Raw genomic sequence first — 16,665 nt, forward strand, 5'->3', positions numbered from 1 at the left:
ATATATATACTGTATATAAAGATGATCAGTGACTGTGTATTTTATATAGATTCTTGGCTCTTTAATCCACGGAGTCAGAAACGAGCTTCACATTAAAGCAAACACTTCGACCTTTGACCCCAAAGACTCAAATATAATGGTTTTGAATCAAAGCTCATTTGGCAGAAAAATCCCCCGAGACTGTTAACCATCAATCAGCTGAGACGGGATTTAAATGAAGTGCTTTATCTCAGCTGAACACACACACACACACACACACACACACACACACACACACACACACACACACACACACACACACACACACACACACACACACACACACACACACAGGTCCTCACAAAGATACAAGTACAGGAACACACACACACATTGAGGTCTGTATTCAGTGTTTCTATTTTTTCGTTTTTTGATCTGTGACTTATTTTTTCTGTTCTGATTTTAACACGAGGAGATAAACCAAGAGGAACATTAATTTAAATTTAAAACTTAAAAATAGTTTTGGCTGAACTCGAGGTCCCTTCTAACGATCGCTGTGGATTTAAAGTTTACAAGAATAAATTCTCAAGGTTAATATTTGAATTGTTAGGTCATAAAATGATTCAACGTTTAATATAATTTTGAATCATTTCTGTTTAATGTCTCTTTGTGTCCTTACGTTGTTCAGCTGTGACACACAACTGACACTAAACTAGTTTATTACAGTAACTTATATTATCTGAATATTCAGGATCTGTCTCTCTTCATTATCAATATTATTATTTAGAGTCACAACTGAATTCAGCCTTTTGTGCTTTTAAAAGATCTGAGAGTTTAAATATGTAAATACACAAAGAGAAACTAGAAAATGTTAAACTCACCAGCAGAGAGCGATGTGATCTACGGTTAGAGTGGACACACACACAGACACACACACAGAAAGAAAAACACACAGACACACACACAAACAGACACACAGACACACACACACACACAGAAAGAAAAACACAGACACACACACACACACAGAAAGAAAAACACACAGACACACACACAGACGGACACACACAAACAGACACACAGACACACACACACACACAGAGAGAAAGACAAACACACACACAAACACACACACACACACACAGAAATACACACACAAACACACACACACACACACTCACACACAGACACACACACAGAGAAGATCATAAATAAAGATGACAACACGTCTCCACTTCCAGAAATGAAGCCTAAATATCTGTGAACGCTGCCACCTTGTGGTGATGACGTCATTACAGTCAGAGTCTGTGCAGTCAGTGATCGTGGGGTGGAGCCGTGGTATCAAGGCCCCGCCCACACAAGCACTCGACCAATCAGGAGTCAGTGCCAGCTGTCAATCATCACGTCTCATGTTTTTACATCATCAAATAACTGATTCAAACCAAACTGATCAGAAACACTTGAACAAACATCAGAGAGAGAAGAACGACCTGAACTGACAGAAACATCTTTAAACATTTATTTAACGTCTACTATGGTTATTTAGTTTGGTCCATGTCCCATCTGCTAACATGGAGGAGGAGGTTTATGACCTATACTGCAGCCAGCCACCAGGGGGCGATCCAGATGATTTGGCTTCAGTTTTGTGAGCTGTCATGTCGTCCGTCTTTATTTTACAGATTGATAACGTTAGATGTTGTGAACACGATGTTGTGTACGACTGATTTAATGAGACAGAAGTTATAAACTAATAAACAACAACGGTTATGACAGTGCGGAGCAGCCATCTTGGATTTAGAGGTGTCAGGGGACGTTCCAACTAAAGGTAGTTTTCACAAAATTCACGATTCAGTACAAACGTTGTCTTCAGCAAAGTTTTCCTCTCAGCTTTCTACCTTGATGCTAAGCTAGGCTAACTACTTTCTGAATGCAGTTCAAAAACAGACGTATGTTTGTATGTGATTCAATTCACATCGAGATCCAGACAAAAACATAACGTTTAGATCAATTAACCTTTTTTAATTACATATTTTTTCATTTATTGGACTTCATCAAGTCGACAAAAAGATTTACACAAATATTTAAGAAAATAAATTACCAAATACCTGTGGTTTCTGGATCCGCAGCCACAAAACTGAAACACAAAATATATAAATACAATAATTCAGATTTACAAAGACTCCGATCCAGCAGCTCCAGAGATTCAGATTCAAGGAAAACTACAAGAGAAAAAATAAACTGTACAGAGAGAAACAGGAACAGAAAAATAAAGAGTCCAACATTCGTCCTGAACACCAATCCTTCAGAAATGTTTTTGGATCCATCAGTCGGAGAAAACATTTTAAAATCAGTTAAATCTACACAGAGAGATTTTTAAAAACTGACTCCTGATAAAAATGTAAATATTCCTCCATCGTTAAATGATTCTGTTCAGTTGATCTGGAAAATGTTTGGTCTCTGAAATGATGTTGAGTTCTTCATCACCTCTGTCGGCTCCGCTTTTTCCAGATGCAGGTGTTTGTCCCGGCCAATCAGATGCTCTGTGTGAGACCTTCAGTGTGATTGGTTGAGGACGACGTGACTCAGTTTAGTTTGGTCTCCCTGACGGGAGCGTTCAGCTTTAGCCCTGTAGTGTGGGAACAGCAGATGTCTGAAAGTCGTAGAAACAGTCTTCGTTGATCATGGACGCCATGCTGTGAACACTGAAGTCCCTCTCCAACAGGTCCAACACGTCTCCTCCGGGGCGTCGCTGCAGACTGGAGCTCCGCCTCTTCTCTGCGGTCCTCCGGTCGCCACTGGAAGTCGTCGCTCGCTGCTCCGCCTCCTCCGTGAAGTTCAGCCTCTGCAGCTGAGCCTCCAGCTCGCTGGTCAGCGAGAAGAGTCTGGTCCTCTTCCCCGCAGAGTCGGCCGAGGCGTGGCTGGGCAGCGGCGGCTCCGAGCAGGTTTCTCCCAGGATGAACCTGCTCTCCTCCGGCTGCCGATGCTGAGTCGTCCTCTGGGCGTCGGCACGACTCCTCTGCTGCCTCCTCCTCCAGGAGCTGCTCCTCTCAGCCGTCGACAGCCTGGACCTCCTCAGCGAGCCGGCCGGCCCCCGCTCTTTGAGGAGGGAGGACAGAGCTCGCAGGACGCTCGCCTTTGTCTCCAAACCACTGAAACAACACGAGGTCAGATCTGATCTCAGAGCTGCAGGACACACTTTCAAATGTTTTCAATGTTGGCGTCAGCTGTTTACCTGCTGCAGAGCTGAAACACGGTCTCCGGTCGTCCCTCCACCTCCGACCTGCTGTGAACCAGCTCCCACACACACGGGTTCTCTGAGCCTGAAAACACACCACAGTCTGTCAGCTGCAGCACAGCGCCACCTGCTGGAGGACGCACACACAGAGGGAGTCCACTGACCTGTGATGTTGGCTGGTCTGACCTGAACCGCTGACACTGGGATTAACCAGCGGAACCTGAAGGGGTCCAGATCAGCTGAGCGGGAGCTCATCTGTCCAAAGTGAATAAAGCAGAGTTAAAGTTGATTCTGTCGGTTTCTGCTCCGTCGTCTTGAGTCGATCACAAACTGAGACACTGTTAAAGTTCAGTGGGTCACCTTCATGTTGTCATTGGTTTAAAATCACCTCAACACTAAAGCTCTGTCTCATCATGTCGGGACTTTTCATCTGAAACAGGTTCAAGTTTAAAAGTAAATACGAGCGACTCTGAAACCTTCAGAACCGGTTTTCATAGTTTGAGCTGTTCAGGATGAACTGGATCAGTTTTCTTCTTCTGAATGTTTGTTGGTTCTGAACCAAACTGGATCCGTGACGTCCTGAAACAGACCTGAAGCCATCGGGAGAAGTTCTCAGCTCTTTGGTCAGAAGATGAAATTCTCCTTGTTCCTGAATCTTCTCAGGATTAATGGACCCGACGTTTTCTAGTTTCTTTCTTAAGAAACAAAATCATCCTCACTGCTGCATTTTACTGTGAATGAGTATGAATTCAATTCTATTATAATAGTTCAGAATGAATAGAACAATGTGTGATGAGTTTTACTGGATGACGATTTAAATGACACGTGACCCTTCGTGTTTCATGTCCCCTGAAGGCCACCGTACATTTTCCTTCATGTTTAGAAATGGGAGGGGGGTTCAGTTTGTTGTAACATACAACCTGACCACTAGGTGTCACTAAATGCAACACACTGGACTCACCGTCCTCTTCTTGAGTTTGTTGTTGTCTCGATAAACCAGGATGACGGCTCGTCTGAACACTGACCAAGAGAAACACGTCACACAATCAAACTGAGGGACTCACAACTTGTTTGTTTCAGACATTCAGACTTTCCACTTCCTCAAAGTTTAGTCCAAGAGGAACCATTGTTTAGTTTGTTGTGTTGTAGTTGTGTGATCAGTGTGTTGTGTTGTGTTGTCAGTGTGTTGTGCTGTGCTCACCGAACAGTGTGAGTTGTGGGTCTCTCCTCACTCGACCCACACAGGGAAGAGGATTCAACCAGACGACGGCTGAGTGGATCAGAAACTCTCCCATAGACACGTCCGTCACCTGCGACACACGAACCTTCAGCGTCTTTCACATTTGAACTCATCACCAAGGTAAACATGTGATCATGTGACGTTTCATCACCTGTGTGTCGGCTCCGCCCTGTTCCGCAGTCAGCTGATCGAACACGCAGCCGTAGTCCTCGTAGATCTTCTGCATCTCGTTAATGTGACTCGCCACCTTCTCCATCGCCCTCAGAGCCTCTGATTGGACGACAGGAGACACTACAGTTACTGACTGTCAGACAGTCACACACACACGTGTGTGACTGTCTGACAGTCACACACGTGTGTGTGTGTGTGTGTGCCTCTCAGGTGTGTGTGTACCTGTCAGGTGTGTGTGTACCTCTCAGGTGTGTGTGTACCTCTCAGGTGTGTGTACCTGTCCAGTGTGTGTGTACCTCTCAGGTGTGTGTGTACCTGTCAGGTGTGTGTGTACCTGTCAGGTGTGTGTGTACCTGTCAGGTGTGTGTGCTCGGGGCTCTCGGGGGGGGTGAGGGTCACCAGCTCTCGGAGCAGCAGTGGATACTTCAGGACCCTTTGAACAGGTTTGATCAGGTACGACTCCAGACAGGAAGAGTGCTGATTGGTCGGATTCCTCGTCTCTAAGAAGTGTTTGAAGGCTCTGTCTGTTTTCGCTGGACACACACACACACACACACACACACACACACACACACACACACACACACACATCAGTAACTTGGATGTGTCTGATGAACAAAGTTAATGAAGTTAATTGAAGTGCTGTGATTGGTTGTCACCTCGTTCCAGAACCTTCTGTACTTTGATGTGATTGGCACAGAAGCCGCTGTAGAGTTTGAAGTGGTCGGCGTAATAAAGAAAAGATCCTCCCAACGAGAAGAGGAGTTTCTGAGAGAGACGTCAAACGTCTGATCAATAACTATCAATGAACTTAAACATCAATTTAAAAGTAATAATGATAAACTTTCACCATTTAGGAATAATATGTTTTATTTTACAAAATAAAATCTTAATAACAGTTTAAATAATAAAACACATTTAAGAAAGGAAGTTAAAAATAAATAGTAAAACAAAATAGAAATTAAATGATGTAAATAAATAAATAAATGATGTGAATAATAATGAGGTTTGATTTTAAAATAATAAAACACATTTACAAAAAGGTTTATTAATAAAAAGTCAAAGCTACAAAAACAATTATTAAAATAATAACGTGGGGAAAGGAGGAGCAGGAACTCGTTACCTTGAACTGTTCAGGTGTTTCCAGGTGACTCAGGTTCGGACACGAGGAGATTTTCTCCTCCAGAGTCTGAAGGAAAACTCTCTGAAAGTCCAACATCTGAGGCAGGCTCCCGAACAGCGCCTCCATCTGACGGACACAGACACCGTCGTCAAGACAACCCCACGGCCGTTCACAGACGGTCAGTGGTTTTTACGTACCTCTGCTTTGCTGAGGAAAGTCTCCGTCTGCAGCGGCGTCAGGTAGACGTCCAACAGACAGACCAGATCCTGAAGGACACACGTCAACCACATTAAATCAAATACCTCGTTTCTTATTTCACCTGAGTGAACGAACCGGGTAATAGTTCAAATATCAACATTTCAAAGAAACATGAACAAACATTATGTTTTTACACCTGAATGTGATGAAAAGTTTCATTTTACTTTCCACTTTGATAAAGTTCAATTTCAGAACTTGACATTTGACATAAAATGATGTAAGTTTATATATTATGATAAATAGTGAATATAAAACCATTGTTTCTGAAACTGTTAAGTCTAAAGCTCCTGACGTGCTCCTGACGTGTTCCTGACATGTTCCTGACGTGTTCTTGACATGTTCCTGACGTGTTCCTGACATGTTCCTGACGTGTTCCTGACGTGTTCCTGACATGTTCCTGACGTGTTCCTGACGTGTTCCTGACGTGTTCCTGATATGTTCCTGACATGTTCCTGACGTGTTCCTGACGTGTTCCTGACGTGTTCCTGACGTGTTCTTGACGTGTTCTTGACGTGTTCCTGCCGTGTTCCTGACGTGTTCCTGACGTGTTCCTGCCGTGTTCCTGACATGTTCCTGCCGTGTTCCTGACGTGTTCCTGCCGTGTTCCTGCCGTGTTCCTGACGTGTTCCTGACGTGTTCCTGACGTGTTCCTGACGTGTTCCTGACATGTTCCTGACGTGACACTGATCTTTCCACAGCAGAGTTTATACATCATGTGACTGACCTTGACGTAGGACTTCTCGGTGTCGACCAGCTCCTGGATGACTTTACACAGATGCTGGCACACGCTCAGGTGGGCGGGGCTCGCCGGCTGCAGGGTGACCTCTCTGCTGTATGGGTTCTTGGGAACATCGGCGTCTGCAGCTCGGCCTTCTGGGAAGGTCTGGTACAGAGAATAAACCCGCTCCATGTTCTGTCGGGAGCACATATTAAAAATCTGTGATTAGCAACGTTTCAGATTCCAGTTAAACCCAAAAAGAACCTGAGCGAACAGGAAACAGGAATCGTGGCGTGAACACAGCGTTCTGAGGTCCCAACAGTCGCCACATTCATCAGAAGCTCTGAGGACGCGGTGCTTCAGATTCACAGCTCCAGAGTTTAGATTGAATGATTTAATAAATACGTCAACATGAACAGAAAGAAACCAAGTGAAATGTTTCTCCACCATCACATGATGAAAGTAACGTGTTCATCGCAGCCTGAAGCAGCAGCGCTGACGTCTGCTGAACAACAACCTCCAGCATCGCTCTGACTCTGTTTACCAGCAGCACGAGGCCGTCGGCCGGACGCCGGCAGCTCAGGCAGCAGGCCGTCACCCCGCGGAGCCCCTCCCCTCCATCCTCCTGCTCCTCCACATCCTCCTCCTGCGGCAGCACCCAGCACAGAGCTCCCATGGCGAGGGAGTGGGACGACGGGGTCGCCCCGGCTGGGGTCAGAGGTCGCCTCCTGCAGCCGCTGGTCAGGAACAACATCTACGAGTTCTCTGTGGTGGTACGGGTGGAAGCCATTAATCCTGCTCCGACTTTACACAAACACTCCACACACTCCTGGAGGTGTAAGCCCGGATTAAGTCATGTGACACTGAGGGTGTCTGAGCATCAGGAAGGAGGAGCAGAGGATTGTGGGAGAGGATTCCTGCAGACGGGCGTGCGGAGGAAAGACAGTAACTTCTGCTTTATATGTTTTTATATAGACTTTACAAACTCCTGCACGGAAGCTCGGAGAGACAGGAGAAAAAGACGTGGTGATCGATTTGAGTTTAGATCTTTCTCAAGTACAACCAGGATTTTACTGTTGTAATACCCATATCGGCCACAAGAGGCAGAAGTGCGCCTCTACAGAGTATCGAGGAAAACTTGACTCACTTGTCCTGTCGGGTCAGCGTCATCAAACACGGGAGGAAGGACGGCGCCTGGAGACAAAACATCTGTGAAAGGGTCGCAACCATTTACACAAATATAATTCAGATATAAATAAAATACCAGAGGAAAGATTTTACTGGTTTGTTTTGAAAAGCTGCATTAAAAGAAAAATCAGTCTGTGTTCGTCGTACCTGTGGTCCAGGTGTGGAGGTCAGGGGCCGCGGGCTCCCAGGGGCCTGCAGGTTCACCGGGTTCAGGCCACGCGGCGGCGGGTTCCCCCTCAGGTGACTCGTCCCTCCTCAGCAGCAGCTGGAGCTTCTGGTGGCTGAAGAGACTCTGCATCAGGTCCAGGTCTAGTCCGGACACAGACGCCCCGTTCACCGCCAGCACCTCGTCTCCGGCCCTGAGGCCTGATGGGAAACAGGAGGTGGAAGTGTAAATCGGGATCATTACAGTTGAGACAAGAAGAAACTGAAGCGTGAAACACGAGCTCCGGATCCTCCACAGACCAAACCACTGTGATTCTTTACTTGAATTAAAGATGGAGGCCGTAAACCAGAGCTGGAGGCTCGTGACTGCCCCCTGCTGGACAACAAATCCACACTAATTCATCACATCTTTGTTTTCAGAACGGATCAGAAATCGCACAATCTGTAAATTTCCCAGAACCCCCTTCAAATGCAAATCAGAGACACGAGACCCAGATGTCGAACCTTCTCTGGCGGAGAGTCCCAGCGGATCCACCTCGCTGACGTGCACGTGACTCTTCCCGGCGCCGTCCAAGTGTCCCGTGACCACAAAGCCTGACGGGTCACGAGGGAACAGGACGTTAACGAGGATATTCCAACGTATCAGAACTTCAACATGACAAAAAGAAATGAAAGGAAAGCTAGTGTTTCTCTCACCGAAGTCTCGTCCAGCGTCGCCTCGACAGATGTGCAGCGAGAAGCTGCCGAGGACGGAACCTTCATCACACATCTGGAGACAGAGACAAGTCGTCTTCATCACTTATCACAGATTCATTCACTCACATTTGAGTCAAACTTTATGTTTAAAACATAAGAAATAAAACACACGTTTATTATATAATAAATAATGATATGTATTATTTTTCTAAATGATGATGATTATTAATAACTAATATTAGTGATCAGTTCAAGTTGAGCAGGTCAGTGAACACACCTGTACAGCTGCAGGACGTCCTGCAGAGGGCAGCACCTCCCCCTGTTTGTACTCACAGTCCAGTCTCTGAAGAGGAAACAGTTTGTTCTTTATGTCACATTTATTCTAAAGTCAAAACTAATACTAAAACTAATTTTGTTTTTTTATTTAAAAAAATCTAAATCACGTTTGAGTTTGTTTTATAGATGAAACACACGCAGGTTCTGTTTCTAAGCAACAGGAGCTTCGTTAGCGTCCGATCGTTAAAACAAGATGAAAGTGAAGATTCCGACTTAAAGAGGGAGACAAGAAAAGAGAAAAGAGAAAGAACAGAGGACGGAGGACGGAGGACAGAGGACAGAGGACAGAGGACGGAGGACAGAGAGAAAAGATGTGAATGAAAGTCAGATGAAGCAGCAGGACAGAGGAGACGGAGCGAGGAGGCATCATGTTGAGAGGAAGGAAGGAAGGAAGGAAGGGAGGGAGGGAGGGAGGGAGGGTAAAAGAGGAGCAGAAGAAAGGAGGAGGGGTCATGTGACCGCAGGAGGTGGGAGGGTCATTTTCTGCCTCTGTGGATTAACACTAAGGGACAAAGGAATTCTGGGAAATAAAAGGCTATTGAAGCTTTTAATCCTCAACCCCCCCCCCCCCCCCCCCCCCCGGAACAGCTGTGCGTCCAGCAGACGGGTTCTCCTCCGAGGTCAAAGGGCGACAGATGATCTGATTTCATCATGTTCTCTACAGTCGGAGTGAAATGCGTAAAGATGAGATTTTGACAGTTTTGTATTTCAATTTATTTCTTTTTGTGAGTTTTTTTTTAAAAATCTTCCACAGATGAAGTCACAGGTAAAGAGACCGGCCTGTTAACTCCGCCCCTCGCCTGTTAACCCCGCCCCTCTGGCCCAGAGAGAGGAGTAAAAGAGAGAGTGAGAGAGTGAGAGAGAGTGAGAGAGTGAGAGAGCGAGAGAGTGAGAGAGTGAGAGAGTGAACCTCGGAGCAGAAGCAGAAACCTCAGACACAGAGTCAGAGACGTTCAGGACCAAACTAAAAATACGTCCTCACACTCTACATTTAAACTTCATTAAAAACTAAAAATCTGTCCTGGGTCCAAACCAAAATGAGACCAAATGATGGACTGAGCTGAAATTACAGGTTTGTGAAGGAGCTGCAGTCAGACTGGAGTCTGAGGACCACCGAGTAAACACTTCGTCATCTTCATCATCTTCATCAACACCGACCAGGGGCGGTTCCAGGGAGTTTGAGGGCTCCAGGCGAGTGAACGTGTTGATGGAACCATGATTCAAATGATTTAACGTAATTATAATGTAACTGTATTCACGAGTGTGTGTGATGTTTTTGTTTTGTTTCCTTTGTGCTTGACAGGCTGGCGGTGCGGTCTATTACCTGGGACGTTGAGGGACTGCTGCTTCTGTTCAGCCCGTCCAGAGCCTTCAGAGAGGACGGCAGCCCCCTCCACCGGTTGTTTCCCCCCGACAGAGACCGACAACGCCGTCGTAACGTCACCTCGTCTCTGCTGCACACCTGAGGAGGAAGAGGAGCGATGCATCACAAACACACAGAGGTCGTGTCTTTACTCGTCCGGTGGCGAGATGACACATCGTATTCAAGCTCCCCTGAATTCTTCTGACACAGAACCAACCACATTTCTCACCAGGGCGTGGAACGAGGACACGGAGAAAACTCCAAGGCGTCCCAGCAGGCTCTTGGAGGGCCGGCTGGCGATGGCGAGGAGGCTCTTTGGGTTCGGGAGCTCGTCGCCCTGCAGACTGGAGAGGTAGCACTTGAGCCTGAACAGATCCAGGTTCAGTTTTTCCAGGTTCTGCTCCCACTGCTTGATCTGAAAAGTGCGATATGATCATTGATTGTGTGTCTGCCAGTAACTCATATGTAATCTATTACTTCTGCAGATCGTCGTTGGTCACTTTGTATATTTAACGCAAGCTGAACAGGAGGCGAAAATAACTGGACATCCTGATTAACCTCAAAAAACGAGCGTAGCATCGATACGTGTGCACGTAACTGGAAACGTTTATGTCAGAGAAGAGATTTAAATTGTTTCCGAATCATTCGACTCTTTACGTTAAGTTGTTCAGCCCCATGCTGGTGGGTGAACTGGGCTATTTAGTGTTGGAGCAGCGCCTCCAAGTGTTGGACCCTGGACGTGACTGAGCTGTAACTTCACACGGAGGAAAGACGCTCTGGTCGACTGTCGATGTAAGATGTTGGCGTCGGACTCCTGCCGGCACTGACCTGGCTCTCCACGGCCTTCCTGTTCTTCTGCTCCTTGATGACGGACAGCTGCAGCTCCGCCATCTTCTTCATCTTTCCGTCCATGTCGATCTTGTGCAGCAGCGAGCGGCTCCGGCACCGCAGGAGGCGCAGCGTGTCCTCCTTCCCCTGACGCCTCGCCAGCAGGGAGGCGCCGGCAGAGTGGATGGAGGTCACCCAGTTCTCCAGCTCCGTCTGGTTGGTCGCCTGGAAGAGTCAAAACACAATTAGTTTATCTTTAAGTTCAAATACGACGAGCTGGAACAGTTACTGACAGGAAGTGTCGAGTCATGTGACTGATAAGAACCAATCAGGAAGAGAACGTCTGCGTCATCGTTTCCTCAAGTCTCAGTTTCTGTTCATCCAGATTAAAATTCTTTTTTGAAAGGAAAGGAGAAAATGCCGTCCCACAATTCTTTGCAGCATCAACATTTATAGCTGCACAACCTCGTATTTGCACCTGGACACACCCACTGAATCCTCACTTGATCTCTTCAGTCAACAAACATAAAGAACTTATAGTTCACAACATCATCAAGAAGCTTCTCAGTGAACATCAGAAATTATTCATCTTCAAACGTCACCATGAAAAATGTGAAGCTCACAGTTACGAGGTCATGAACTCTCCTCACTAACGAGCGTTAAAGATGGGAAACGTCTGCTGAGATCTGCGCTGGAGTAAAACCAGGGAGTCGTGAGAGGAGCTCGTCACGCTCACAGGAGGGAAACGTGTCCGGGGATAAACCGGCCCGTCCGTATGGGTCATTGTGGTAAAGAGGAACATTTGTTGCAGTAATTAGCCGGGTGTCGGATTCCCATTCGAGGACTTTCACCCCCTTCTGCAGCTCCTCCCCACCTTGTCATCCTCACCCCAGCGCCCTGGGACTGAAAACAGAGGATTGCAGAACAGTGTAGAACAATATCGATAAAGAACAGGTTCCCTCACCTGGAACAGGTAAACGTCTCCATACGAGTTGCTGAGACAGAAGACGTGTTCCTTCTTGGGATGTTCGGGGACGGCCTGGACGATGCTGTCGTCGGCCAGCAGAGCGTAACGAGGAGAAAGGTCCCGCTCGGTACCGCCGCTCCTCCCGTACGTCTCATGAAGCAGCAGAGTGCAACCTGAGCAGAGAGGGTTTGATGTCATGGACGGACATGTGGTTCTTTACCATGTGACAGCTTCCTGTTGTTAATACATCAAGTCATTGGTCGTCAGGTCGTTGGTCTTCAGGTCATTGGTCTTCAGGTCGTTGGTCGTCAGGTCGTTGGTCGTCAGGTCGTTGGTCTTCAGGTCATTGGTCTTCAGGCCGTTGGTCGTCAGGTCATTGGTCTTCAGGTCATTGGCCGTCAGGTCATTGGTCTTCAGGTCATTGGTCTTCAGGTCGTTGGTCGTCAGGTCGTTGGTCTTCAGGTCATTGGTCTTCAGGTCATTGGTCTTCAGGTCGTTGGTCTTCAGGTCATTGGTCTTCAAGTCATTGGTCGTCAGGTCATTGGTCTTAAGGTCGTTGGCCGTCAGGTCATTGGCCGTCAGGTCATTGGTCGTCAGGTCGTTGGTCGTCAGGTCGTTGGCCGTCAGGTCATTGGCCGTCAGGTCATTGGCCGTCAGGTCATTGGTCGTCAGGTCATTGGTCTTAAGGTCATTGGTCTTCAGGTCATTGGTCTTAAGGTCATTGGTCTTAAGGTCATTGGTCTTAAGGTCATTGGTCGTCAGGTCATTGGTCTTCAGGTCATTGGTCTTCAGGTCATTGGTCTTCAGGTCATTGGTCTTCAGGTCATTGGTCGTCAGGTCGTTGGTCGTCAGGTCGTTGGTCTTCAGGTCATTGGTCTTCAGGTCATTGGTCTTCAGGTCATTGGTCTTCAAGTCGTTGGTCATGGAGGTAGCGGGCGTACCTTTCAGTGTGACCCAGTAATGCCTCCACCTGCGGCGTGCGACCAGCTCCAGCTTCCCGTCCTTGTTGACAGTAATGAGAGCTTTGAAGAAAAGCCATCCGGCCCGTCGCACCACGCCCTGCTCCTTCTCAAACAAGACGTCCAGCTGCTCTATTCCTCCCAACTCTAGCCCTCCATCCATGTCCTCCTCCTCCTGCTCATCCTCCTGCTCCTCTTCTTCCTCCGACAGCTCCGCCTGGTCGGCTGCACCGCTGCAGCTCGTCTCCAGCTCCTGCATGAAGTTCTCATAGATGTTCTGTCGCTGGGCGTCGCTGATGTGGTTCAGGCCTCTGGAGCCACAGTGAGGGTGGAGGAGGTCGGAGGTCGATGCCGCGCTGCGACCGACCAGCTCACAGTTCAGCCCGTTGATGAAAACATCACTGGGCTCCTGACGAGAATCACACAAAATGTTTCAGATATATTTAAAAATATATATATGCTAACAGCTAACTTCTTAAAGCTAACTTGTTGAGCGACCATTTTTTGACAGGAAGCTTCAATACTTCCTGCATGAGATGAGTGAGGTGTTTCAGAATAAAAGCACCAGTGGTTCTGCTTGGATTCATTTAGGTGGAACAGTACTTTAATGAACTTTATTTGAATTTATTTTAATTTAGTTTAAACTTGTTTAACTTTATTTTACCTTTACTTTTCTGGTCTTTTTGTTAATTAGTACATTTTAATGAGCTTATACCGAATTAGCATATTCAAACAGTTTTATAAAACTCTTAAAACAAAGAAATATTTTGTAATTATGACATTAACAAATGTGTTTTTACAATCCATCCTTTGTTTTTAAAGTTCTTACCTGGATCCGTCTCTTCTTCCTGCTCAGACTTCCTGTCCAGTCGCTCAGTTGTCTGATTCTGCTCTTCAGGAAATCTTTGCGATTGTTCCCGGTGGCAGGGGCGGTGCTGATGGACTCGGCCCTGCGGCAAGGCAGCGTGAGGGAGGAGAACCGCTGCTCCACCCCCCCACCTGCACCCTCCTCCTCCTGAATGATGTCATCCAGCAGCGTCGAGGAGGAGGCGGTCCGTGGGGGGTCTGGTGCCGTGGGGAAGGCAGGCAGCGTGTTGTGGCTGCTGTAAACGCTGTCCAGTGACGCAGCCGGGGATGAAACCAGGCTGAAGTCTCTCAGGTCCGGCTGCAGGATCACTGAGTCACCGATGCCGCTGTCCTCTGTCTGGCGAGAGGAGCAGGTGTTGTAACCTGCGGCGGGGAAGAGGAGGGTGGAGTTAAATCCAGGTGAGACGTCCTCTACCTGAGCCGAGAAGAAGGTGTTGAAGACACCGGTGGAGGACACTTCTGTGCGGGTAGAGGAGTAGGTGGTGTTATCCACGATCTGCCCGCAAACAAACACATTGTCCGCCAGCTCAGCACTGCCCCCCCATGGCGAGTCGTACCAGGAGCCGTCAGAGCTGAGCGAGCTGCCCTTACTGGTGCGGAGGAGGGGTTCGGCAACTGAGGAGGCAGCTGTGGTGGAGATGGCGGGGAGGCCGGTTAACCCCTGCGGCTCCATGGCGTCGACCCTGCTGTTGGTGAACTCCACCCTCATGCTGCCATCTTTGCTGAGCAGCACTTTGGGGCTGCCGCCACTCTCCAGAGACGTCCGCTCGCCACTGATTCCGTTACCCTCTCCGCCGTTCTCCGGGTATCCAAACTGACTCCTGCAGCCCCCCCTGCTGTGCCTCTGAGGAGACGCAGCTCTCAGCCTGGAGCCTCCTCTGGGTCCATGTTCGTAACGCCAGGAGGAGTTCTGGTTCTGACAGCTCCTCCCACGGCTCCTACAGCCGCCATGGCTGCTCCTCCACCAGCTGCGAGCTGACGGCGCCTCCTCCTTCCTGGACGAGGACCTGAGCGAGCAGGAGGGTTTGGCGGCAGAGACGAAGCTGGTGTGACTGTCTGTGTTTCCCATCACGACCTGGAGCCAGAGACAGACAAAGAAAAAAACATAAATAAACTCACTTTAACGCATAAAAATGTTGAGACAACAACCTCGATGGTCACGATCAGTTCTACCGCCAGGGCTGGACCAACCTGTCAGAAGGCCTCAGGGCAAAAGTGATCAGTGAGCCCCCACTGACCCCCCGTTCCTCCCCCTCTCTGTGTATGAATCCTGTTGCTTTCGTTTAAAGTTTAAACTAATCAATTATGAGTTTTGCTGGACGACGTGTTTAAACTTTAAACCGAGCTCACCTATCTGCAGACCCATTTCCATGGCAACCAGTTTTCCGTCATTTCCAAACAGAGGGTCGAATTTTTTACTGTTTGATGTTAATTTAAAAAGTAAAATAAAATAAAATGATTGAAATCAGACGGCCTGAGGTGCCCCTGACAGCCGGGGGCCCCACTTGGTTGGTGTGTCAACTTTAAGGATGGCAACAAAAACAACAACAAAGTACCAGTCCGTCTAGTCTCATTTATTCCTGTAGTAACGTACGTCTTTACACTTAAGAGGCCCGAGTTTAAAAAGTACTTTACCTAGTTACTACAACAGCTGCTATTGTTAGTACTAGTATTAATACTGCTACAGCTACTGCAGTACACACACACGAACACATCAGATGAAAAGTCCTGAGTGGACTGAGCCGCCGCAGGAAATCATCACATGAAGCAGCTTTTATTCAACTTTACTCTAATTCAGTCAGAAAAATAAAAATGGAATATGAAGAGAAGTTTTACCTTCTTGTGTTTGTGTCTTCGGTCCGTCCTGCTCCCTCTCTCTCTCCCTCTGATCCTCTCTGTGCCTCCAGCTGCTCCCTCTCTCTCTCCTCCAGTGTTTGTCTATGGCGCTCGCCCCCCTCTCTTCACACCAGCTCATCTGTTGGGGGAGAACAGAGGGAGGGAGGGGCTTCAGCACACAGACCCTCCCTTTGTAGCCCCCCCCACACACTTCCCCTAAAGCCTCTTCCATGACGTCTCTGCTGAAGTTTTTTTTCTTAAACCAAACTTCACTCTGGTTTCTGTTTGTTTTGGTTTTCGTGGATTCTGAACGATTTTCTCTTTGTTTTTTCTCTTTTCTTAAATCCAGCATCATTGGACTGGAGCTATTTTAAGAAAATGTCCAATCACAGGTTTTTGCTTTGACGAAGAGACGTGTCCCAGAAGCTTGATATCAGTAATAATGTTGGGACATGATGAGACGAGTCTGAGTCCAGATGTTTGTTCAGGAACATTCAACAACTTGTTCTAGTTGAGTTGAATGATTCCCGACCCTGTGAGTGAATTTCTGTCCTGATGTTTCATTCCAGAACTTTTCCAGAACCTGTGATCAGATCATGACCTCAACTCTTTCCTTGTAGTTTTACTAAAAACCATAATATGTTGAACATGATCACAAATAATTACGAATCCAGACGTCGTCTCCAGAACCGTGTGGAGCTCAGAGGCTGAGGCGAGCACTCATTTCCTGAGAGGT

The 16,665-nt window shown here is 47.4% G+C and overlaps 1 protein-coding gene across 2 annotated transcripts; it reads right to left on the reverse strand.

Moving 5' to 3' along the window:
* Positions 1-2,547: 2,547 nt before the first annotated feature.
* On the reverse strand, positions 2,548-16,400 carry LOC117758695 (T-lymphoma invasion and metastasis-inducing protein 2). Of its 2 annotated transcripts, none has more exons than XM_034580580.1 (23): positions 15,930-16,400; positions 14,056-15,168; positions 13,209-13,635; positions 12,265-12,440; positions 11,301-11,525; positions 10,702-10,887; positions 10,434-10,571; positions 9,051-9,116; positions 8,774-8,846; positions 8,582-8,671; positions 8,060-8,278; positions 7,872-7,918; positions 6,731-6,919; positions 5,946-6,014; positions 5,749-5,874; positions 5,285-5,393; positions 4,979-5,158; positions 4,606-4,724; positions 4,416-4,524; positions 4,176-4,234; positions 3,379-3,469; positions 3,212-3,299; positions 2,548-3,128 (listed from the first exon to the last, which is right to left on the reverse strand). In XM_034580580.1, exons 2-23 carry the CDS (start codon positions 15,160-15,162, stop codon positions 2,600-2,602), a joined length of 4,422 nt encoding a protein of 1,473 aa, XP_034436471.1. In that variant the 5' UTR covers positions 15,163-15,168; positions 15,930-16,400; the 3' UTR covers positions 2,548-2,599. The 2 variants fall into 2 exon arrangements, with proteins under 2 accessions (XP_034436471.1, XP_034436470.1); XM_034580579.1 differs by having other exon boundaries at positions 7,872-7,933.
* Between the last annotated feature and the right edge of the window lie 265 nt (positions 16,401-16,665).

The sequence above is a fragment of the Hippoglossus hippoglossus genome, chromosome 24 (assembly GCF_009819705.1).
Source record: "Hippoglossus hippoglossus isolate fHipHip1 chromosome 24, fHipHip1.pri, whole genome shotgun sequence".
Lineage (NCBI taxonomy): Eukaryota > Metazoa > Chordata > Actinopteri > Pleuronectiformes > Pleuronectidae > Hippoglossus > Hippoglossus hippoglossus.